This window comes from Carica papaya, chromosome 1 (assembly GCF_054855325.1).
Source record: "Carica papaya isolate Zhongbai chromosome 1, ASM5485532v1, whole genome shotgun sequence".
NCBI classification, from domain to species: domain Eukaryota; kingdom Viridiplantae; phylum Streptophyta; class Magnoliopsida; order Brassicales; family Caricaceae; genus Carica; species Carica papaya.
Window position 1 is genome coordinate 22128172 of NC_142309.1, and position 26585 is coordinate 22154756.

Below are 26585 nucleotides of genomic sequence, written 5' to 3' on the forward strand. Positions count from 1 at the left end.
CACATGCAGTTGACAAAAAGGTCCCAGGGATGGACGCCATGACAGTTACCTACCCCGACCTTGAATGAGCCGCCACGACACATTTCATTACGGTGTTGTGGTGGATAATTTTATTTTATATTAATCACATTTTAATACATAAAACAGTTTATTCTAATAATATTTTATGTTAAATTAATATAATTATTTTTTTACAAATTTTAAATAAACTATAGTTTCTGAATTAGCAAATGGATAGAAGACAGAATCCTTTATTATCAAAGTTAGACCAAATAATCATGTTATCTGCAAGTTGATTGATATGTTCATAAGTTTCTGAACACCGAACATCAAATTAGTGAGAAAAATATGTAAAAATTTTCAATTTAGTAATGCATAAAAACAGTTCATAGGATTGCTCGTACCTAATTTATTCTTTCTTAATGAAAAAAATAAAGAGGAGACATTTGATAATGAATAATATGCGATATTATTAAAAGAGAAAATATTCTACATTTTATATGAAATTATGACTTTTAGTCATTTGTGAGGATATATGACTTTTAGTCATTTTTAGGCAGCACTAACACTACTAAATAAGTATCTTGGTGCGCGTTAGACATATCTCCCAATGTATTAATTAAAGTTTAATTGGGACTAGCTCTCCCATTTATGTTGAGGGCTGGAAGTTTTGAAGTTGGCTGCTTGTCACAAAGACATTAAAGAGTTGGATCTTTAAATGTTAAAAAACTTCTTGTATTCTTAAACAGTATTTGCCACTTATATATTCAATATCCATAGAGGAAGTAACTTATGGGTTGATCATCATTTGCCAATCAAGTCTATTATACGACAATAAACTTTTTTATATTTTGTCATGATTTGGAAAACCAGAACCAAAAAGAAAATTAAAATATCAAAATAATTAGAGATTCCGATTTTTTTTTCTCTAATTAAAATACAATGATACTCATTATTATTATCATAGTAACAATACAAAATAAAAACAATATATTTATAACAAAAATTAAATATTTTTTCTAGTTATTTTTAGAGTAGAACAACTTTTAAACTTATGTTTATACTGCTTAGTCACCCTGGAGATGCAGCTAGCTTTTTTCTTCTTTTTTTTTTTTTTTGTCCTTGCTTTTTCGTTTTGTATCCAAAAAAAAAAAATTTACTTTTAAAATTTGAAGAATTTATATATTTATAGATACAAGCATGTATTTATGTAATATTGAAAAGTACATCTTAAAATCATTTTAAATATTGGTCATGGGGGTTCAGATCAGATCCATGAGCGGATCGAGAATCTGTATTTGGACTTGTATTGGAATGTATAATATATATATATTTAAGATGGGAAATTGCACATGATTTTTTTATGCTGTCAAATTTATTTTTTACGCCAATCGATTTCAGGGGGCAAGAGAAATATTTATTTATTAGTGGGTAACAAAAATAAAATATTATCTTCTGGTGACCCGCAACGCAAAGTGTCTCTACGTGAAACGGCACAAGCCTTTTAATAATACTGCTTTCCTATTTGTTCATTTGAAAAAAACACTAAAGTTCCAATTTCATTTCTTCCAGTCAAAATATAGAGGAAAAGACGGAACGCGGCTTAACTTGTTAATTCATGATGTAAGTCAAACCCACAAAACCTCTAGGGGCGATGCTTCCGGCGGAAAAGACTTCATCAAAAGTTCTTTGGTTGACGGGAAAAGTCCAAGCTTAAGTCACCATCTAGCATCTTCGTCCCATTTAATGTTGTAGATTTTTCATTGAAAAAAAAGTCTGCTGCTGACTTTGTCATGAATGATATATAGAGGAAGAATTAGCCAGTTTCGTTCTGTATAACGTTCTTCCTTAATGGAATTTCTTTGCGTTTTCTCATGGGTTCTTTCCTTGCTGTTGATCTTCTCTTCATCTTCATCCGCAGAGCAATATGTTCTGCGAGACGGTTCATCTCTGTCCGTCGAGAAACCAACTGATGTGTTATTATCACCAAACGGTGTTTTCTCTGCTGGGTTTTTTCGTGTTGGAGTTCGTGCTTTCTGCTTCGCGGTATGGATTACCAAATCCAAGGATCCCACGGTGGTGTGGATGGCAAACCGGGACGAACCCGTTAATGGAATAGGCTCCAAGCTTTCGCTGCAGAAAAACGGAAATCTCATTTTGACAGATGGAGTTCGAAGAACCCAATGGGAAACGAAGACTGCTTCGTCTTCTTCGGTTGAGTTAATTCTCCTCAACGATGGCAACCTTGTTCTTGTTACTGCAAACTCAGAGAAAGAAAAGTTGTGGCAAAGCTTCGACTCACCAACGGACACGCTTCTTCCTGAGCAGGTTTTGACGAAGGACACATTCCTTACATCGTCAAGAAGCATAAGCAACTTCTCTTCTGGTAACTACAGGCTTTATTTTGATAACGATAATGTGCTGAGACTTCTTTATAATGTTCCTGATACGACGAGTGTTTATTGGCCAAACCCTGCCATAATGCCATGGCAATCTGGAAGATCTACGTACAACAACAGCAGACTTGCAGTGCTCAACCTACTTGGCAACTTTGCAGCATCTGATAATTTCAATTGCAATTCTTCAGATTATGGTGGCAAGATTCTAAGACGACTGACTCTTGATCCTGATGGGAATCTTCGAATTTACAGTCTTGTCAGCGAAAGTCGAACTTGGGTTGTTTCATGGCAGGCGATTTCTCAGCCATGCACGATTCATGGAATTTGTGGAGATAATAGTGTTTGCGGTTATGATCATGTTAGAGGAAGAAGATGTTCTTGCTTGCCTGGATACAGGGCAAGGAGTACCACTAATTGGATTCAGGGGTGTGAGCCGGAATTTGAATTTAGCTGTAATAGTAGCAAGTTTGATTTCAAAAGTCTCCCTCATGTTCAACCTTTTGGATTCGACAGAGATGGTTTCCCCTCTGCAAGTTTAGAAGCTTGTAAAGAGAGATGCTTGAGTATGTGTAGTTGCAGAGGTTTCGTATTTGATTACGATATGACCAACAACAATGGGTATTTATGTTACCCCAAGATCCGACTGTTCAATGGGTTTATTACGCCGAGTTTCTCCGGAAACTTGTACCTAAAATTGCCAAAGGCCAATATGAACTCTGTCAAAAAGATAAGCACAGAATCACGGTTAGAATGTTCAAGAGACTTTGCTGTGCAGCTAAACAGAACATACGAAAAGGCTCGTGGAGCTTGGTCTCTCAACTTTCTGCTATGGTTTGCTGTTTCAGTGGCAATCTTTGAGATGACTTGTATATTTCTGGTGTGGTGTGTTTTGTTCAGAACTGAGAAAGACTCCGACTCTGAAGCAGCTAAACAAGGTTATATTCAAGCTGCAACTGGGTTCAAAAAATTTACTTATGCTCAACTGAAGAAGGCAACCGGGAGTTTTACTGAAGAAATCGGAAGAGGAGGAGGTGGGGTGGTATACAGAGGAGTATTGCCCGATAATCGGATTGCAGCGATCAAGAAGCTCAACGAAGCTAATCAAGGAGAAGGAGAATTCCTGGCAGAAGTGGGCACCATTGGCAGACTAAACCACATGAATTTGATAGAAATGTGGGGATACTGTGCAGAAGGAAAGCACAGGCTTTTGATTTATGAGTTCATGGAGCATGGATCTTTAGCAGACAACCTATCTTCTAATTCACTCAACTGGGAGAAGAGGTTTGATATTGCGGTGGGAACAGCTAGAGGATTGGCTTATTTACATGAAGAATGCCTAGAATGGATTCTCCACTGTGATATAAAGCCTCAAAACATCTTGTTGGACTCTGATTACCAGCCGAAGGTAGCAGATTTTGGCTTATCTAAGCTTCTGAACAGGGGTGGCGGTGACATGAATGGCTCAAGCTTCTCGAGAATAAGAGGAACTAGGGGTTATATGGCTCCTGAATGGGTTTACAACCTTCCACTCAACTCCAAAGTGGATGTATATAGCTACGGAATTGTTGTGTTGGAGATGGTAACTGGTAAGAGTCCCATAGGCATTCATTCTCTTGATGGGGGAATGGCGACAGAGCATGGGAGACTGGTCCCTTGGGTGAGGGAGAAGGTGAATGGAGGTGCTACGAGAGAATCCTGGATTGCTGAACTAATGGATCCATTAATGGCCAATGAATATAATGTTGATAAGGTGGAATGTCTGGTTAGAGTAGCACTGAAATGTGTGGAAGACGACAAAGATTCAAGACCCACCATGAGTCAAGTGGTAGAGATGCTTTTGCAGAATGAGGGGAAGCTTTCCAAGATCCACTCGATGCTGTAGCCTTTAGGTAAGTCATAGTTTCAGAACCTTTTATTTTTAAATTACCAGGTTTAGTTGTCATGTTTGTTGTCGAATTATTTCTACTAATTCGATACTGTTTGCTAAATTCATTGATAAATAAGGCTTATGTTGGGCAAAAACTAAGCTGTATTTGTAACTTATAAGCCTTTGCTTATGTAATATTCATAATCATGAATTAGATGCTAAAGCTTCTGATTGCTGAGTACACTTTATTTTGTTGAATACCATCGGCTCTCAGATTGTTGGAGCATTCCCCTCGAAATTACCTCACCTTAGTAGCATCTTCTCCTTCTTCTTCTTCTTCTTCTCCTCTAAAATGCAATTATTGCATCCAACCATCCAACTAAATCGATGCACCAAATTATTGCTTTCTAATATCAAATCAAATTCAACTTTTTCTTTCTTGCATACATGCATAGTTGGGACATATCATGTCACTCCCATAATACCATACAAGGCAAGCTACTTTGAAACAGGCATACCCTTAAACTGCTAACTGCTAATAGATTCTTCATATACAGATTTACCTAACAGTTCCTATTGACAAGTAGTAGGGAACAGAGAGGAACAAGGTTGAAAACAGGCCATATCAAATTGGGGAGTAAAACCTCAACAGCAGCCATGTTATGTTGTACTTAGAAATAGTTCAATCATCTTGCTTGTTCCTGCTTGTAACATGCTATGCTGTTAGGTATGTGGTCAGGAAAAATGCATTCTGATTCTTCTGGAGGAACCTGCATGACATGATCCTTACAGCATCAACCAAAGAGTGATGGATGGTGAGATTAAGGACAATCAGGTTTTAGAAACAGAAAACTTAATAAATAAAAATAACACTAATAATATTGATTTCAAGGATCGTCGTTATATTATGCAAGTATTATATGGACATCGGTTTGATCTTGATTATAATTTTCTGTAGACGTTTACTTTATACATATATGTAACTACCAAGCCCCAGAAAAATGAAAATTAGACAAATAAGATAGAAATCAGACAACAAACTTTTTCAAGCAGAAAAATACAATAAAAAGGATGGAAAGAGTTCACACTTGAGAAAATCAACTAATTTTAGCTGTAACTCAATCATCGTCTCCTCCTCAATGCTTATGAGGGACAACAACTCAGGCAATTTAACTGCAAATGCAAGAAATGGTTAGTAAAAGATACAAAATAACCTGTGTAGCTTGAATGCGTAGAATTGGAAAAAGAGAATTCCCAGCAACAACATCAATAAACAATTCAGCATACACGTTCATTAATCACATTCTCCCATCCAAAAAAGTAATATTATTCTTGTACATAGTGCCCCTATAATAATGAAGATTTAAGAGAAATAAGCATTGACGTTATAAGTTCTCCATTTATCGTTATAAGTTCTTCTCCATTTGGTAAATAATGAATAGTACAAGCCTTTTACATACTGTTATAGGTTCTTTTACAGATTGCCTCTGTCATGAATAGAAAATAATGGAAAGTAAAAACATTTTTCATAACACTATAATATTATAGGTCAATATAATCCTCATTAAGGTCACATATCACTATCACACTAAAATATAAAGACTCACAAGGTATAAGATTGTACCAGGTCGGTGTCACCAAGTTATCACATACTGTGATATCAGTTCTATAAGATTGCACCAGGTCAGTGTCGCCAAGTTATCACATACTGTGATATCAGTTCTAACGCCTCAGATCCAAGAGTAATTGCCCTAAATAATTTCAAATCTAAACCATTATATTTGAAAAACTCAAGTTATTAGTAGTATATGAGTTGAGCTCTTATATACAACTCATAAATCACACGTATCTTTTTAATGTGATATTAGGATATTCTAAATCTATCATAAGCATTTTCCATAACATTGTAGGCATAATCCATCATCATAAACATGACTTATATATAAATATATATATATATATATATATAAAAGGTTTCAGTAGAATTTCATTCATGAATATATAGTGTAAATGACGAATCATATTTTCCAACAGGTATCGGTTGCACGAGAACATAAAAAATAAAAAAATAATGTAAACATAAGGAGCATCACAGCAGCATATTAAAAAGGGCTAAGGATTAGAAGATATATATACCAAAGAGGCGTAATAGATGCTCGGCACCATATACAGTTGCAGGGGAGACATCATCTGCAATCATCTCTTCATATTGCTGATGCTCAGTTTTGTACAGAAGCAACACGGGTAATGCTTTGTTGAAGTAACAGCGCAAACCTTTCAGAATTTCCCTAACTGAATCAGCTACCCTGCACCATGAGTATAAAATTAAGAATCACCATCGTAGCAAGTTGCGAGAATGGAAAGCCATTAATTATTTCTACAACATGACAAAAACCAATGCAAAATAGAAACCTAAACATATAGAACCAATCAATGCCAAGTACTGTAATAAAGTTTACACCATATTCCCTCTCCCATTCCTCCATCCCCTTTTTGGAGGAACAATCTCCTCTCTTCTTATTATGACTGATTCATCAAAAACCATATGAAAAAATGTTGAAGGGATTTATCTAAAAGTAGCAAAAATCAAAAGTTAGATGGTAAAAGTACCTAAGCATGATACTTCATCTACAGTGATATGATCCATGAAGATGGAGCTTATAAAAATCAAAGTCAGACAACTTGTTCACCAGAGACTATTTTCTGCAAATGTTTTACTGCCGAACGAGAACCTAAACTAAGAAGAAAATAATAATAAAAAGGCATGACCAGAACTTACATGCCATCCTTTTTTGACCTATACTCTAGATACTTCTTCAGTATGCCATCCACATTTGGAGAACGAGGAAGTTTAACAAGCTGGAAATAGAGGCCATAAATCAAATCACTAAAATCAGCTCTGGCTAGCATGAGACAAATGAACAATAAACAAAAACTATAACAATGATAACAAGGGTTCATGGTTCATTCAATGTTCAAGCCAAATAATTAGACATACAAAAACTAAAGCCTGACCTTTTCATACATCCCCCACAGTTGAACTTGTGCAAAGATGTTGCCTCTAACACTGTTCTAAGTTAATCACCCTAATTTGACCATGCAATTCTCTCCTCAATCCCCAATCCCTTGTACTAATTTCCTTTTATAAACAAAATTAAAAAGGAAAACCTTGAGATCAATCGTTTCACTCAGTTTTTAACTCATAAATACAGCAATGCTATCTTTCAGGTTCATTATAACAATGGAAAAGGGGAAGGCTCAAGAATAAAAAGTAGAACGAGTTTAAATACTGCAGGAAGTATTTAAGATAAAAGCAGGACTACCTTGCCCAGTTGAGTAATAAATTCACAATCGTCAACTAGTTGCTTCTTCAGAATCAATGGCAATTGGAGGTTTACAAACTTCTCCGAGCATATGGCACCCTTTTCCTACAGTTTACAAACAACAGACATGGTAAGCAGACACAAAATTACCAACGTAAGAATGTCAGATGTGAAAAAGAAAAATGAAGTAATTGTAACAGCAGCATTGGCTGATGGCTTTCAGCCAAATGGAATATAAGGAAAAACTGAGATATATATACAGGTATAATAAAAATGCTTTTTGAATTGAAAAAACATGCCTCACCTTACAGAGAGAATCATTCTTACGTTTTCTACCCCTTGCAGCTAATAAGACCAGAAGAAAAAAAAAAGTAAACATCAGTTTTTTTTCATTCTTATACCAAAACTACAATAGAATGTCCATATAATTGCAATAAGCAACAGAAATTCCTATTTTAGATAGAATAATAAGAATAAACTTAATAAAGAATCTCCTGAATACCAATACTAGGAATTATGACATTGTTAGTAAGGGTTTTGGTTTTTAACACATTTCTATATTTCCTTAATATGTTTGCAAGATGAAGGAATGTATTGTTTTAATTTCTGAGTATATCCTCTCAAAATATTTATCAGACAGAGCTAACATAACATAGGCTCATATATCCAATTTGCAAGTGAAACAATAACAAACTGAAAATCTTCTTAAGCTTCTGACTCATTCTCAGGCCTATGCACAAAAGGTGGAGAAAATAACTAGATTAAGCAGTCAATACTGAATCAACTTGCAGTAATATCATCTGATTTCTATTTCAGTAAGCAAATGCTTCTTTTCTTTCCTACAGAAGTCTTTGAATTCCTCTCAAAGGGGAATTGGATTTTAAATGTCATCATGCACCACTTAATTTTCTTCTCCATTATCCAGTTCAATCATCATAAATCAATATCATTATGGGGATATAAAGAACAAGACACATAAAAGAAATGGCATTGCAAACATAACAAGTGCTTCATAAAATCAGTCTGCAACTAAATTAATCAAATATGTAATTAGAAGCTGGCTTTCGTCTTCCAATTTTTCGAATGGCAATCTCAATTAACTCTCACTAGGATGACTGACAATCACCATATGTCTTAGGTTACAGAGTCCAGAATATGAGTGTTTACCTTACTTTCTTTATAACAGAAAATTTTACATTTCACACTGAATGAGACAACTCTTATGTACTAGCAGAGAAATTCTTAAAGTTATAACCACTGCCATGTCTATTTGCATTAACCACAATCCAGGAATGCAAGTAAATTACACTATGCATGCTTACACCAGAGTTGAAACTTCAGAGTTCCAACTTCTTAGGAGGGTATATTATCGAGCTCATCATGTAGTAGCCATTTCTCCATAGGCTTCAATTTCAAGTTTATATGGCAGAATTATCATTTTTTTATTTAATATGGGCATCTAAAGGAACAAAGTCAACTAAGCAAGTAAATCGTAAAACTAACCATTCGAGCTTTTTGGTCTAATGTGCACTGCACGCCCTCGATTCAAGTTCTTGTCTGCATCCTGTTTTGCATTAATAGCTTTTTGTTTCTGAACATTCTCATCATTATGTTTCATCAACCGATCTATAGCCACCCACTCATCCCAGCTGTTGAAGAAACAAAAGTTTTAAGACATTAAACCATACTTAAGTTCCTTCCATCCTATTGAATTTTTCAACATTGGTTTCCCATTCCAAAAGTATTCTGTTAAATTTACAGATACAGAATTGGAAAAAAACATATAATCTGGACTAGCCTGAGAAGCATTTCAGAAACAAAAGAACCTGGCAAGCAACAAAATCTCATGGAAATAATGATCATTAACATCTCGTGCTTAAAAGAAATCTCATGGAAATAATAATCATTAACATCTCGTGCTTAAAAAAAAGTTAAAAATTAGAGAAAGGTTATATACATATATAAATAGCTCACTAAGACTTCATTGAACTGGTTCACTAATAATACAGAATAATCAAAAACTTTCTGTAACACCAGTTGTGGAAATGAGAAGTTGTGCTCACTTTTTGTTCCACCCCTGCAAAACAGAAGAGATTATAGCATCAAGGTAATGCAATAGGAATGCTCCATCCTAGCAGAAACCCACTGAAGTCAAAGATAAACAAACACGACAAGGTATAAGTCATTAAGGAATAGCAATCATATATGACAATGTATAGACATCCGTCTAGAAAATCCTAAAAATAAAAAATTAACAAGATATATTGTCCGTACTCACAAGGTAATGAACTAAAAACCTGCACTCCTTCTTGCGATATTCAACTTGCATTACCTTGCAAATAGAACATATAGTACATCAGGTAACTGAATAAAAATGGAGATCACATGCAGACCAAAAGAATTATGAAACGCGGCACGACTAAGAAATTACAGTACTGGGAACAACCGACCATTACAAAATAAACAAAAAATGAAACTCTAGCTTCTCAGGACGAGAAAAAAGTGAAGGGGTTCGACTGTGGATAGTTACACAAGCAGTCAAGATTCCTCATTAACATCAAAAGAACCGAAAATCAATCTGATTAATCCAAAATCTATGAAATAACACATTTCTTGACTTCTTTTTGGTTACTAGAGTGATTCGATTTCTTGATTTTTTCTTCTTTTGAACTTGAATTCCATTTATTTCTGAGAAAATCTACGAAGAACCTACGAACACATAGACAAAATAAAAGGTAAAAGAAAACCTTGGCGTTGTAAATTCGTTTATTATGAGAAACGAGGACCCTTTCGCCTTCAATGTAGGGACTCGAATCAAGAGAAGGAGCAAGGTCCTCGTCAGTCTCGCTTTCGGACTCGGAGTTGGTCATGGTGGTGGAACGTTCCGTTTCGGTAATAGAATCGCCATTGGCTCTTCTCATTTGTGAAGTGTGACCGGGAGGACCTGGGCGTTTTTTGGCGGTTCCGAACCGTTAATGAAGAGGCACAAATTACGGTGAGAAACTAAAATTCAGGGGGAATTTTTCTAGGGTTTTAATATAATCCTAAAGGTTTATAAACACGTAGCACGAAGATGTCACGCGAGAGTCGACGCCTCGGTTCGTGTTCCTTCAGGTCTTCAGCCAATAGGAAGTAAACACGTGTAAAGAACAGACTGAGGTCACGTGACCAATAGATTTGGGCTCCGTGGTAAGATCTCTATAATTACATGGGCTAAGGTGGCCGAAATGTCAATTGGGCTGACGGCCAATCCCGGTCTAAAAAAGAATGGTTTGGAAATGTGGGCTGTCAATTTTGGTCCAAGAATTTAGCTATTTTTTAAGGAAGAATTATTTGGAGCAAAAATAATAACTCAAATATTTTACTGAAAAGAAAAAAAAAAGAAAAAAAAAAAAAAAAAAAAAAAAGAGAGAAAAGAAATCCTTAATTTTTAGGGTCGTACCTAAATAACAAAAATAATTTAGTGGGTCGAAAATTTTATTTCATTATATTGATCAACTTCAAATGAGTCTCAATAAACATATTATATTTATGTGAAAAAAGTATATAAAATTAGAAATAATCTCTTATTTTATTTTTTAAAATATATATATATATATATATTGGTTATAGCAATGATGGGGCTATGTTTTGGCTGCTTGCATAGCGTTTATGCAGGTGTGCACATGCAAATGCTGAAAGAGATAACATATTTTCTCACCAACAATTGCCCTCTCAACTGTGGAGTAAGTTAATTACTTCCACCTTTCTCTTTCCTTGGTTATTAAGACAGAGACACGTTACTTATTTCCAAACTACTAATTTATTTGTTCATAGTAATTACGGTCCATTAATATATAAAAGCACATTATAGTCAATGAAGTTTGTATTCTTTATTTTTCTATTTTTATTGGAATATCATGTTATTTAGTTAATAAACAAAACTAAAGTTCTCAAACACAAAAATGAAAATGAAATGAAGCCCACTTGGCCCAACCCCGCACATGTCAAGCCAACTTTTTTTTGTGAAGAGAGAACATATTTAGTTGTGTTCTGTTACGTAAGCAAGAGATAATAAGATTCCCAACTTAATTAATATTTATATATTTTTAATTAATTAATATATAAATTTATTAAAAATGACTTTTTCATCTTAAATTCCCAAATCATGTTTTTACTCACATTTTGATAGAGTTGCGGATGACAAACTCAACTTTCAACAATAATTATGCCCCAAACTCTTACGCAAACCAACTTTTCCTCCTCTGTAATTGCAACCAAATCTTTTAATTAATCCATGGCCCCCCCCCATTGAAAAATCTACCCAATAACATACAAAATGGTAGGGTTTGCATCCGTGATTTCTCATTTTACTTTTTTTAATTTCAGTTAGTGGATGATCTCTTAAAAAACCAGAGAGTATTGTTGTTCAGATCCAGATAGGTAATAAATTGATTCCACTTTGCGAAAACTGCCAAGTACAAGGCATGAAGATTGAAATATAAGAATAACCAAACACCATATCCTTACAAAAGCTGAAACCCAGATCCCTGTTTTGGCTAATGTCCAACCATTTTCACAAATAAACAAGATTGGCTACGCATATGACAGTAACACTACTCTTCTCTCTCACATGCTACTCCGGCATTTTATACATATACGAAACCCTAGACATCATCTCTCTGTCTCTGCCCACGGAAAATGACCAGAAAGCGTGGGGTTAGTACCGGGCATTAATTATAATCTACACCCTTTTCCCATTGTCCATTTGCGTTAAATCTGCAAATTGCATTCCCCACCTACCCAATCACTCCCCCGTTAACCATTCTACCTTTTCTGCAAACCCATTAATCAGAAACAAATTTCTCCAATACCCAATTGAAAAATAAAATAAGATTTGTTAAATTCTTATAGTCTTGATTTTATCACATAATTATGAACAAATTTAGCAAACAGAGGAACCCTTTTACAATACAAGGATTTATAGATCCAATTAGCAAAACCTAGATTAGATATCTGAGAGAGAAGGGGAGAAAAAAAAAAAAAAGAAAAAAAAAGGAAAAAGAAACCAGATGAGGGGACACGAAGGGAAGATCAAAAAACCCAAAGCCAAATCTAGACAAACAATAAACCCATAAAATATAGATGGCTAAACCCCAGAAAATATATATTTATGTATAATTCATGCAGTTATCTGCCTCTGTTACTGAAATTCATCTTCTCGTAGTACCGAATAGAAAGCAGAGATAGTGAGAGGTTAACCTCGTCCTTCCCCCACCGAGGCGGCGGCTTGGAGCTGATCATCGGCGGGAACGGAGCCCAAGACGAGGATGAGGAAGAAGTTGACGAGGAACCCGATGAAGAGGACTGAGGCTTCGACAGCGGCCACACGTAGAGTGAGTGGAGTCGGCGGAAGCCACCGAGCGCGAGGACCACGGATCTCAGCTGCTGGTTGCCGCAGCCGATGTTAGCCCAGTGCCTGGTGCAGATCAATTCCCAGAGCCGTTCGTCCTGCGCCGTCCTGTGCCAGAGCTTGCTCACACAAGCCGCCATAGCCAGCGTCTTGGCATCCACGTGCTTCAACACCTCAAACAACAAATTCTCATCCAAATTCACAAACCCAGTTCCTAAAAACTCCCCATCATCCTCTACCTTTAGTTTCTTCATTTTTTTGTCTTCTTCGCCGAGCGATGCATCAGAAACCGCACGCTTCATAGCCAAAGATTAATCTCCCTCCCCCTAAACCTCGAAAGAAACCCAGAATTCTAATATCGTTACGAGGCAAATTCGAGACGAGGGGAGTGATTATGGAGAGAAGAATGGGAAATTGCGTTTGGTCGGAAGGGGAGAAGAGGAAATAAACAAGGGTTAAGAGGAGGTTAGGGATGGTGGGGTGTACATGGGGTAATGAAAACTGGGTGTGGGTAGTTCTTTGAAGATTATCGAAGACGACAAGATGTGAAATGAATGCGGTTCGATTCTTTTTTCTGGATGATAAATTGACGAGTTTGGCCTGGGTGCTGTTCTGATCACTCTGGTTAAATATTAAAATATATATTAATGTATTTGTTTCTTTGTTTGCCATTACGGTGTGTTTGTTTGTTTTGTTTTGTTTTTCCGCAAGTCAAAAGACACTCTGCCTTATCCTGGTGTTTTTCTTTTGGCTTTTTACCTGTTTTCAGAATTCTAAAATCTTGTTTGGTTACTGGGATAATCCTATCCTACCTATAAACCCTGATTGGAACATGTACTCAATACTTTTTTCTTTTTCTTTAAGGAACAAAATTAGAGGAAATTGTCAATATTACGTTATCTTCCTCTTTAAATAATTTATATTTGACAAAATAAAAACGTGATTAATTCACTATAATCTTTTTGCTCTACATTTTTTTATTAAAAATTTAAAATAAACCACTCAATAAATATTGAGCTATTTAACTTTATTACATTTTTAAACAATTTAGTGCTGGAGCGATGTATACCATAATTACATAACATATATTATATATATCTTGAATTAATTTACATCTTATTATAAAAAAAATATATATTTTTCAACAATTTCATGCCAACTAAATTGTATTGCTGTTCCGTATCAAAACTTTCATATCATTTACACGTGGCAAAATCCCAATTGACAACTAAGTCTAAAGTCTAAACCTATGAGACTCCCCCGTGGCTCTTGCAAATCGTGTTGGTAATCGCCAAATTGTTTTTAAATTTCAATTTTAGTACGTTGACAAGATTCTTTTATGAACAAATATCTTTATTTCAATTTCAGTATGTTAATAGAATTCTCTTATGAGTAATTTTAATTTTATTACCGACAAAATATTGAATTTAAATAATCAAATTAAATAGCATATTTCTTACCAAATTGACTAACCCTTGTTAGTAGTATAATATAAGATTTTGAATTATAATTTTTTAAAAAATAAAAAAACTTGCCAAACAAAAAGTTATACTTTATCACGAACAAAGTTAAAGAATATATCATCTTACCGAGGAAAGAAAATTAAGATGCATGCATTATCCTATGATTCGTGAGCTACCCCATACGTAATAAGCCCAATATTAAGTATAATTTACAAAAAAAAAAAAAGGTCTAATCTTGGTACCTTGAAATATTCATGAGGCTCCAAAAAAATAATAATAATAATTGAATAAAGTGTTGATGTAAGATGTAGAAAATTGAACTCGTTATGTGTTAACAAGGAACATTATAGTATTTTTTTTTTTACAATATAGTATTTGTATTATGTTGTGACATAATTAAACATTGTTTCTATCTTAATTAATCACTGCATTTTGCAGTAGTTACATTTATAATAAATTTAAATGGTTGTTTATCTTTTTAAGTAACTCAATTATATAGTGAAATGGTATATTTTTTTTTATATATAATAAATACATTATATTAATTTTTGTAAATTACGAATTAATATCAAATTATCACTTTGTTGAGTTTAGTTAATTATTACATCTCTTAATTTTTATCTTAAGTATCTAAGATATATCCTTCTTCAATAATTTAACTTAGTCTCTTGTATGAGTTAAAATTTTATGTTATAAGCACTTACTATTTTAAATTAATAATTATAACTTATCTAAAACTATTATTATTGGGACTATGTCATTTTAATTATAATAAATTAGAGTTATTTACCTTCTTCTTATTTTTTGTTGGGAAGTTGTGGTGATTATGTTTTGGTGGATTCAATCTAATTGAATGTATAAGAGTACATCGACTTATTTGATTCGTTATGCATGTGAAGAATGCGTGAAAATAATTAATCATCCTTTTAGGTACATGTATTATGATATCAGAATTTGAAAAAAATTTCATTGAATATATGTTCAAATATTTTATATGGGAACGTGTTCCATTTTTTGACTAGGTAATTTTTTTTTTTTAATTTAGTAATAGTTACGAAAGAGATTTAAGTATTGATATTATTGTGATAAATTTAGTAAATATATAATTGTTCAATTACTATATGAATTTATGCACATATTTATTTTAATTTGATTGAGAATAAATGTTTAATTTCTTGAGTTTTAAGGCATCCAAAAATATTATAATAAAACTAAATATTGAAATAACTTTCAGTGACTCAAGTTATATCATATTCATTATCTTGAGTCAAGCCTTTTAAATAACAGTAATTATCTTTCATTATGTATTTAAAATTTGATTGAATTTTAATTAAAAAGATTGTATGCATGAAATTTTAAAATATTTTATTTTTATAAAAATAAAAGTCACCAGAAATAATTGTTTTATTTTCTTTAATAAAATAGAGAAATTTATACAATACACTACTATTAATCATTATATTAATTATTGATAATGGCATTTTTGTTAAGTTTAAAACTTTATGGAAAATAAAAGATGATAATTAATTAAATAACTTTTTTTGATTATTTTGGGTAAAAAATAATTAATTAGTTTTTAATTAATTAAAAGGCAAGTTAAGTGGTAGGACAAAACCCACGTTTTCTTACAGCTATATAAGGCGTTGGTTTGCAGCCAAGATTCCAAGCAATATATTTTCAAGGATCCTTCATGAAAATGACATCGCCCCCTTTCTTCTTCTTTCAAGTCTATCTACAATCCCCATCTTATCTTACATATATATATATATATATATATAATTTCCTTTTTAAAAAGGTAATTGAAAATGCATGGGCTAATTATATTTTTATTTTTATTTTTGGAATTTTGTCTCATTATAATCTTAGGTTTTTGTAGTTTTTATTTTTTATTTTTTTATCTTTATCTTTTGATAGTTTAATATATGTTGATTTAGTTTCTAATATTTTTCACAAAATTATTTTTAAAAGATATTTGAATGTATATATTTACTACTACAGCATGTAAACCAAACAACCAATTAAAGTTTACGATGTATTTATTAAATCTTTCAACTATAAATAAATAATTTTATCATTAGTACCACGTATTACAACACAATTTATTTAATTAGTAACACTGACAGTTCAATCGTTAAAATTATTATTTTTTTATTTAAAGAAATAAAATTGATTTTTTTAAATTAAATTAATTAAGATGAGTAATACCTTTTTCATTTAAAAAAAAACATAAAATCTATTTAAACACGATTATATAAATGACTATTTACAATATATCTTAAAAGTTCAGAACTTAAATTTATTATGTTTCTGTACCGGTTAATTTTTATTTTTTTTTTTAACTAAGGTAGTCACAATGGTTATGAACTCTTTAAAACTCAACATTGCTCTATTTTACCACTTATAATATAAATTACTATCTATAACTTTTTTTTTTAAGACATATTTGATTAACCCTATTGCTGGTATGAATTTTTTGTTCCTATTTCCTGGTTAAAGTTACAGATGATAATTTTAATATCCATTTGAAGAAAAATATTTGGACCCGACATGGGGACGAAGAAAATCTATCGGATCGGCCCATATGAGATTTTTAAGGGACCACTGGTATTTTCTTTAACTTTAAGCTATGGAGTCGGCCCAGAAAAGGCCCACTACATCACACGAAGACATCTGGAACTATAATAATTGAAAATACGTAAATGGTGATGTAATATTCAGTACACAAAATAATTCATCTACCCTAGACATCGCCTTACCGGATAACTATCACCCATCACCATAATGATAGAAATTGGATCAGCAAATATTTTAATGACCCGCTCCACCTCTACTGGGACCCGAATATGCTTGAGCCATCATGGACTTGTAATTGAATGGAGCAGGAGATATTACTGTTTGATGCTTGAGAGGTCTTGAGGCTTCCACTTCTGTGGATGAGCAAGAAAGAACAATTATCATAATCACGAGGATTAAGACGATAATCCAATTGTAATTAATAGCATTATTAACAGCCAGAGTAATGCGATGAGAATATTGCTTCATCTTTTGGAGAGGGTGGGGATGGGTCGATTTTAATTTGATAGGTTTATTTGTTGCCGATTTTGACTGGAAAGGAATTAAAGGGTATTTGCAAAAAAGTTGGCATTTGGCCGTGGCATGGTTCTCTGAGGTATAAATAGAGGAATATTATATATATATATGTGTGTGTGTGTGTAGTACGTATGTATGTCTAATTTTATGTAAGGGAAAGTTGTGTCCTTTGACTTTAAGGGTAGGCAAGAATTTCAAGGATTGTGGGTATTTGACATTTTATATATGTATATAGAACTGATGATTCTATATAAATGTGCGTGTGTGTAGGGACCATAAATTCGAATTTAATAATTATATTGAAGTGGTAGCTTTTATCGATAATCATAATAATTTCCGAGGGAATTTGGTAATCCAAATATAATTAATAAATAAATAAATACCGGTTGTTTTTTATATTTAATTAACTCGAGTGCCCAATAATTAATAACTTAAAATTCGGAATTAGGACTTAACATTCGTACTATATAACTCAAAATATCTATTAAATAGATTTATACTTATAATCAGCCAGTGGTATAATTAAGCTCGGGCTAAAAATTCAAGCAACATTATTAACTTCGAATTTCTTCTTAACGATGTTCCAGCTAAGATGGTTGGACAAACTTCACCCATATAGAATTGGTTTCCTAATTTAAAATCACATATATCTTTTGCAATATATACATATCTACAATATGGGTATGACGAATCTATATTAAAGATACTATTTTGCAAATTGAGGAAGCTATGTATACATATATATATGTGTGTATGTGTAATATATAGGATGAAAAGATTTTATGATAATAAAGTATGAAGTTTAGTACTGGATTTTATTAAAGCCCGTGACAAGTCAAGTTGGTATGTGAAACCACAAATGGGGAATTTAGATTGTCGTTTGAAAATATACATTCCGGCTTTGTCGGTTCTTGCCGCACCATCTTGAATTGCCAAGATTTTGATAGATGGGCTCACGAGTCTTTTTTACATCTTGTTGATAACTTATCAAATAATTTGATGTTTGGTGATTAATATGTGTCCAAAAATAATTAAACTAATAAGAGATTTATACAATTCCAATTTGATCTAAAGGTACAAAATATATTAAATGCGAATTATCTGCAATCTCAATTCAGATCAGATTAAATTCAAATTTAACTTATTTCATATAGTGAGTTAAATATTTTCTAAACCTTAAATTTTTATATAAAAAAAAAAAAATTAAATTAAGAAAAATTTACAAGCGTAACATATTATTAATAGTTATTTAATTTAAGTTGATCTCACCCAATATATTCTTAACTGTGGGAACTACGAGAATTTTAGAAATTATTTAGTATTTGTACAAATAATGAGATAACAACTTGTTTTTGACTCAATTATTATATTTTATATTTGTTAGAAAATATATTATTTACCTAGCAAGTACACTCACATTCATATATTATGAGCTCCATCACATTAACATACAAGACATTTAGATATTACGAGGTCCATCCAAATTAAACAGATTATTTATTTGGCCACATGATCCACGACCAAAGTTCTATTGATAACTAACAAACATAATTATAATACCAGCAATGAGATAGACCAAATACTCAAATATATTGAGTTCACGAGGATTTTATTTAACTTATAAATTTATTTTTTATTTTTAATTATATAGAATATAAATATAAATTTGATCTGAAAAATAGTTTTATTAGATTTTTAACCTGTTAAGAAAATTTAAACCTTTTAAAAAATATATATATATATATTAATTTAAAAACATAATAAATTTAAACTTAATTTAATAATTATATCTACCAATACACCAGTATGCTAAAACTTTTAATTTCAGTGAATATAACTACATATTATTTAAATATCGTGCAGAATATCATGGTGATTAGTAGGTAGAGTGTATGTAGCAACTCCCAAATCATGGTGATTGTGACCCTTACTGCAATTCTAGTTCTATTTAATAATCGATTAACTAATTTTCGGCTTAATTTTTTTATAATTGTAAAAGTTTTATCTGGTCATCTTTTTTTTAAAAAAAAAATTAAAAATAGAAAAGAGTAAAATATTTATATTTGAATTAAAAATTTAAACAAAAAAATAAAATTCATAAAATCAAATACCAACCGAACTTATAACTCAGTACTTATTGTCTAACAAACAGATCCCTGAAAATTCTAAGATTTACATTTAATTTGATGATTCTTGCCGAATTAAATTCAAAATTTTGACCAAAACCCATTTTGCAGACCAAGATCCTCTTCGAACCCACATGGCTCCATAATGTATTGAAGAAATTTAAAGTCACGTGTCTGCTTACCAATCGGAATAATCAAATTATCTTACATTAATAATTTCTTATTGGGAAATTAACCATGACATGCTACATGCATGGCATTAGTCCAGCAGTACGAGCTTTGAAATATACAAAAAGAAAAAAAAAAAAACGTTCATCATAATAGTCACGATGATGACGCATATGCATATACGTATAGGTACAGACATATATTTCTTGGTCATACATGTGCGTGAAATTAGAAGTTTTGATTTTCTGTAAATAATACTAACAGAAGCTTTTTACTATAATGTTAAGGGATATTAACACGAAGGAAATTTTTATAATTATGTAAAACTAAAAAAGAGAGTGTTTATTCTTCCACCAAAAAGTCTTGAATAATTTCGAAGAAACAGACTCGAAACAAGCAGTAAATACCCTATTCGGGCTACTGCTTTTAATTAATTTGATCATGACGTGTTGAAGAGTCATGTTACTTGAAGAAAGGGTCACAATAGTCAAGCTACATATATATATATATACATACATAATCCAAATGGGTTAATTAATTAGGTTTTAATTAAATTAAAATGGATGCACACTTAAAGCTAACTCTACTATGGGTTAGAATGGTTGATACATTCAAAAAGTGAGAGGTTGACCAAATTTATATTTACCAACCACATTCTTCATTCTTCTTATCTGTAATTAAAACTATATATACGTACATGTCTGGCTGGCAAGCAAACGAATCTCAAAAGTATTCAAAACGGCAGGTTGCTAAAAGATCAACGTTTACATTTTTCGACTTGCTGCTTTTTATATGATCACTCCTTTTGAAAAAGCCACTTACACCGACAAAACTCTTTTCAGCTTTTTACCCTCTCATAAAAACTCTTTCCATAAACAGATAACTATATATATATATATATTTTTTATATATGTGCATATATTTTCCAGCAAATCCACAGCGATGTTGGAGGAGCAAGCTACCTCACTAAATAAATACACACACACACATAAATATATACACGTAAATGTGTGTACATATATGTACTTGAACTTGAAATGCAAGAAAGAAGACATAAGCCAGATTGTCTAAAAAAGAATTTAGTGTGAAATTATGCATGTAGGGAAGCAAAACTGGAAAGCCGTGTACCGACTTTTGTACTGGGTGGGAAGACAGTTCAACAAACATCACATATATGTGGGTCTGACGTCGATGACACGTGGCAGACGCAGCCACGTGTCCTCCTAGAAATATCCCCATATTTTACCCTAAAAATTTTTAATTTATAAAAAAATGTTTTTTTTTTTTAATTTATTTTGATTAATTTTGCATGGACCAATTCGATAGTAAGAACATTTTTGCATGGAAAAAGATAATATAAAAGAAAAAGCCAACCGCGTGCGTTTAGAGACCACAGAGAGGCTAGTTGAGGAGAAACCGTGTTGGTTTAGTCGAGAGAGAGGTAAAACGCTGCGTTTTCGTAGATGGTGACGTAATACTAAAGAAAGTCAAAATGGAGGTGCAGCGCAGCGTTTTGTCAAAGTAAAAGCCCTGTTTCGTCAATTCGCTCTTATTCACATTCCCACGTACATATGTACCCCTTCACCTTCGTTCTCAATTTGTCTCATTGAATAAATATTTATTTTTTAAAATATTTTATATTTATCAGGTAGAACAAAGAAAAGAAAAAAGAGAGGAAGGCGGAGTCAAACTAAGCCTGTGGTGGTCCACTCTTACTCGCCTTTTGCTTGTCACCGTCCTCATGACCAAGCAACCTATTCATCATTTTTATGTATATATATATATATATATATATATGAAGTATGCCTGCTGAACCAGCATATTGATCAGTACCTTCAAACTAGACAGCAAAATAGCAACAACAACAACAACAACAACGATTTCGTACGTAAGCAATAATCTAAGCCAGCCAGCCAGCCAGCAAGAGAGATATGTCGTCAACGATGAAGAACAGCTCATCTTTATCAGCACCATTGACAACGAGAAGAGAATGGTTGGTAATGGGTCTGATTCTACTAGTGTTCATGTCGACCCAGTTGAATCTCGTCCATGGCAGAGCCCTTCGACCAACTTCGAGCAGCACCGTATTCTCCAAAGACACAGCAGGATGCGAGCAAGATCCCAGGACAGATAATGAATCCGCCAGCGCTGGTGTTGCAGGGTCTTTCGCTGTCTCGGCGAATAACTCCAGTGTTCCGCGTCGACCTTCGGTGAGGAGCCTGGCGTTTCGGTTGGCCTCCGGACCCAGCAAAAGAGGTCCTGGCCATTAGCAGATCTACTCCATATATATACACATATATATAGTATAATATCAAATTTTTTCTTTTCTTATACTTTGATACTTAGATCATGTTAATTTTTTTTTTTGTTCCTTCTGGTAAGATGGAATTATTTCTTACATCTTGTAATCTCAATCTTTTAATTGATCAAATTGGTCATAGCTAGATTTACATCTTAACCCAGTCCGGTTAATTAAATTAATGTAATCTCTTATGTGATTTTTATTATTATTTAATTTAATATAATATATGGTTTTTTTTTTTATTTTACTTCGTTTGCATATGATGTATAATTTAAGAAAAATGAAAGGAAAACGTGCAATGTGTATGGTAGTCTAACCAAACTCAGAGAGAAGTCAAAAAAGCAAGATCATAAAATATGGTAGAGCAGATATTCTCTTACCCAATTGAATTTAGTTTGTCTTCATCACAAGTGTCACCTGCCCTAAGTTGACTAAACTGCTATCCTACTTGTAAATTGCGTATTTCTATATTACTCATGGCAATTTTCTTGTTAGCAATAATAGAATTAGCCTATTTTTAAATTTAAATGTTTCTCCAATTAAATTAAAAATTTTTATCCCCCGAAATTAACTTATCTGTCTTGTTATGTGCTGGAAAATGAAGTGGTAGAATAATGAGGGAGGTGGTGAAGACAGAGGGTAGGAGATTATTATCATTGACAACCATAAAATGCTCACACCACTTCACTTGGGCTTTAAACTTTTAACTAAGTCATGATTAACGCAACCACCGAGGCAATGTATATGGTAGTTTATATTCCCAAAAAAAAAAAACTTATATCTTGTGCTATAACATTCGTTTTATTTATTTTTTTTTTTAAAAATCAAACAGTTCTGATTTAAAATGGAAAAAACAAATAAAAAAATAATTAAAGTTAGTGAAAAATGAACCAATTTCTTTTAATTAAAAAATATATACATTTTTCACTCAAATGATATACGTATTTTAATTATAATATAACAAAAATAATTTTTAAATAAAAATGCATATAAAAATACAATCAAATTTAAAATTACAATTTCTTGTAGAGAAGAAACATACCCACTACTAATTTAAATAATATTTAAAGAAAGAGAGCCAAATTGTGTCCAATATCAGTTAGCTTGACTTACAGTTTCATTGAATTTAACTTTTGACGGGCATCATGTGGAAAGAGTAAATTCAGGCTTGATTCATTCTAAATTCCCCTAATACATGGATTGTATTGAAGTTTGAACATAACTTTAAATTCAACAACAACAACAAAAATTAATATTTTATTATTTATACTTTTTAGTTTTTATCGAACCAAATAATTTATTTGTTAGTGTATGATGACTGCCTCAACTTTTAATAGTCGAAGAATTTGTTTGTTTGTTTTTATTTTTTAAAAAATAATTTTATTTTATATGTGAATTTTAATTATTGATTAATTATAATTCACATATTTAATTTAATGGCATATCGTATTAAATTAGTATACATTAAAATACCATTTAGCACATAAATTAATCAAATCTTTTCATTAGATTAGAACTAGTTATATAATTAACTTAAAATTAAAATATTACTAATTTTTAAAATTTATAAAATTAATTTATACTCTTATTATTTACATTGTATGGTGATGGTTTTTATTTTTTAAAAATTCAAACATGAACTAATTCAACATTATTCTTGGCACCATATAAAACACAATTTTGCCAGTTCTTTTTCAAAGATTCGAATTAATATTTTATTATTTTTAGTTCAAATATTAATTTTTTAATGAAAAAGCCAAAATATTTGATATTTCACATGAGTCTTTAGTCAAATTAAAAATGGGTTTCTCTGAACAAGGGAAGAAAATAAGAACTGAAATTTGAGGATCCAATCAGTTTGTGCCAAAAACAAAAAGAAGACAGACAGAAAAGGGTCAGAGCCAGCAAACAAGTGAATGGTCAACTTTTGAGTGGCCTGGACAATCAACTATTACCCAACACCTGCCACTAAACAAGGAGAAGCATATCCTCCTCGTTACCTACTTGTTCCTTACGGTAAAACTTGCTATTAGAGAATTCATTTTCAAGACTATATGATTAAATTAAAACATAATTTCATTGAAATTTAAAAAAAAAAAAAAACAAAAAACAAAAAAAGCTTAAAACTGGATTTAATCATCCAACAATAAGTGCCAAACTGCGAAAATCCTGCCAAGTTAACAGCCACTGACGGGTCATTACTTCACAGGACAATACAATATCATGAAAACGGTTATGAATTCCTGTAAATTAAACTCTACGCATAATTCATTCCACAGACAGTGATACTATAGAGGTTGAAATTCTATGCAAACAGGATGCTTCCAAATTCATTTGTTGACAAGAATTAATCATATCCTATTCTAATTGTAATACCGAATTCATCTCACACACTAAGGCAATGTGAAATTCCTGCTGCAGTAACTATGATCATGGTAAATCAGAGAGTAGATTGGATAAAGTAGAAAACAGACATTTATCTTCCGGGAAGATTCCCTGATACACCAAGACGAAAAGTTAAAAAGATGATGGGCAATAAACTAAATTTGTGAAACTATAGGTGAAAAAGCAGCACAGTTGAAATCTTTAACAGCAACCAAAGTAGGCAATAAAGTTCCATATGAACGCAATCAATAGCCAAAGTTACTCTGCAAGTAAAATCAAGAACAAGAAAGAAGAAGGAAAAGAATGAAGATCATCTAAATCTATCATATTTGTGGATCATTAAATTGAAGGAGAAGGCTATATCACCAGATCACATCATACAGGAACCTTTCTAAAGCTACAGCTCCTAGGTAACATATGCCGAGTATTATGTTGGAATAAATAAAGAAAATTTATGAAATTCATTTGCTAATCCACGCTTAGTTTAACTAAAAATTATGAGAATGATCATTTAACCTCATATAAAATTTAATATAGAATCTATTACACAAACACTTATCTTCCACCAAAATTTTACACCTTCTCAAAGTTTAACTAAGCGTGGATTTATAAATAAATCCTATTAAATCTTTAAATTTGTTCCAATATAGTCTAAGTTTTCTTCCTTCTTTCAAGACATGGAAAACCAATTTTGACGGAAGGTTCTAACCAGAGCCTAAATTGTCCAATCAGATACTGTTACAACCAAAGACTCAGGTGAACATGGTGTTAAAACATGTTGCAAGCATGATACCTACCCAATAAGATGGAAAATACTTGTAACTTCAGGTGATGCAAAAAAGAGCTATCGAATTAATTATCGTTTTATGCTAAACTTAGTTAGTCATAATAGATTAGTACATAAAAGGAAAAATAGTCGAAAACAGGCAACCAGGAGGCAACACATACAGTCAGTAGCCACAAAGAGGAAAAAAGAAGACTCTACAACTTGGTAAAATTTAGAGAAAATCCCATATATTCGAGCAAACACATGGAAGAAGACACAGGACCACAGCGTCTGACATAATTTTTAAGAGATATATTAAACATAAGAAATCAAGTATTAGGACAACATAAAAAGGAAAGCACAAGTGCAGGATTGATCATATGGCCAAAGAAAGAATATAGAACGCACAGACCAAAATTGATGTGTATGTTAAATAACCTAGCATCAACAATGTAAACATAAGAAATAAGGTATTAGAAGATAAAAAGAAGACAAGAAGCATAAGGTTGATCTTATGACCAAAGAAAATAATCTAGAATGCACAGACAAAAAAAAAGCATGTCATATAACCTAGCATCAATTACGACATTAATTTTGAGGAGATATATTAAACATAAGAAATCAAGCATTATGATCGATAAGGGAAACAAGAAGTGGAAGATTGATATTGTGACGGAAGAAAGAATCTATAATACACAGACCAAAATTAAAGTATATGTCAAATAACCTAGTATCAACTGTGACATAAATTCTGAAGAGACATACCAAACATCAGAAATCAAGTGTTATGATAAGATGAAATGAAAACAAGAAGTATTTACCTTGTTACCAAAGGAAGAATCCACTTAGAGAATCCACCATGCCCAGACCAAAATTAAAGTATATGTCAAATAACCTAGCATCTTACCTCTGGAATTAACCATACATACACCAAAACTAAAGTATGTGTCACTAACCTAGCATCTTGCCCATGTCAAGTTTTGTAATTCAAAAGCACATCAAATTCAGTCTGGTCTTCCAACAGTGCCATGTCTATGTTAATAAGGACAAAGCAACCTCTCCAGTGTTAGTAAATACAAAAGAAGAAAGCTGAAACATATTCAAACCCCAACTGAAAGCTCAGAAGGATACTCCAATACCACTGCTTGCACCCTCCCCCTCCCCCCACCCCCCCCCCCCCCCCAAAAAATATATATATATATATATATATTAAAAAGAAAAGAAAAAGGGTCATTCATGGAAATGAGAAAAAGATATGAATGCAAATTCTGTTATGCATATGTGGTGCAGACTGTTGGTTAACA

The 26585-nt window shown here is 32.4% G+C and overlaps 3 protein-coding genes across 8 annotated transcripts; 1 reads left to right on the forward strand and 2 right to left on the reverse strand.

The window, feature by feature from the left end:
• Positions 1-1564: 1564 nt before the first annotated feature.
• LOC110818696 (putative receptor protein kinase ZmPK1) lies at positions 1565-4507 on the forward strand. The gene has a single exon (XM_022047647.2). It carries the CDS (start codon positions 1852-1854, stop codon positions 4279-4281), a length of 2430 nt encoding a protein of 809 aa, XP_021903339.1. The 5' UTR covers positions 1565-1851; the 3' UTR covers positions 4282-4507.
• Positions 4508-4654: 147 nt separating this feature from the next.
• LOC110818697 (protein MRG1-like) lies at positions 4655-10626 on the reverse strand. Of its 6 annotated transcripts, XR_015820294.1 has the most exons (11): positions 10337-10626; positions 9868-9921; positions 9653-9666; positions 9093-9238; positions 7894-7934; positions 7590-7694; positions 7046-7125; positions 6403-6572; positions 5891-6017; positions 5355-5439; positions 5020-5036 (listed from the first exon to the last, which is right to left on the reverse strand). XR_015820294.1 is itself a non-coding variant. In XM_022047648.2 (10 exons), exons 1-10 carry the CDS (start codon positions 10508-10510, stop codon positions 4982-4984), a joined length of 924 nt encoding a protein of 307 aa, XP_021903340.1. In that variant the 5' UTR covers positions 10511-10625; the 3' UTR covers positions 4655-4981. The 6 variants fall into 6 exon arrangements, 3 of the variants coding, with proteins under 3 accessions (XP_021903340.1, XP_021903341.1, XP_021903342.1); XM_022047648.2 differs by lacking the exon at positions 5891-6017 and having other exon boundaries at positions 4655-5036; positions 10337-10625; XR_002540517.2 differs by having other exon boundaries at positions 4973-5036; positions 5355-6017.
• A 1820-nt stretch (positions 10627-12446) lies between these two features.
• Positions 12447-13594, reverse strand: SLY1 (F-box family protein). The gene has a single exon (XM_022047907.2). The coding sequence runs from the start codon at positions 13281-13283 to the stop codon at positions 12759-12761; it is 525 nt and encodes a 174-aa protein (XP_021903599.1). The 5' UTR covers positions 13284-13594; the 3' UTR covers positions 12447-12758.
• Positions 13595-26585: the final 12991 nt, after the last annotated feature.

Coding starts and splice junctions, on each gene's coding strand:
- SLY1 (XM_022047907.2), bottom strand. CDS start 13,283: ATGAAGCGTGCGGTTTCTGATGCATCGCTCGGCGAAGAAGACAAAAAA.
- LOC110818696 (XM_022047647.2), top strand. CDS start 1,852: ATGGAATTTCTTTGCGTTTTCTCATGGGTTCTTTCCTTGCTGTTGATC.
- LOC110818697 (XM_022047648.2), bottom strand. CDS start 10,510: ATGAGAAGAGCCAATGGCGATTCTATTACCGAAACGGAACGTTCCACC. Junction 7,935..9,092: donor TAGACCAAAAAGCTCGAATG/GTTAGTTTTACG, acceptor TGGTCTTATTAG/CTGCAAGGGGTAGAAAACGT. Junction 5,037..5,354: donor AAATTAGTTGATTTTCTCAA/GTGTGAACTCTT, acceptor CATGTCATGCAG/GTTCCTCCAGAAGAATCAGA.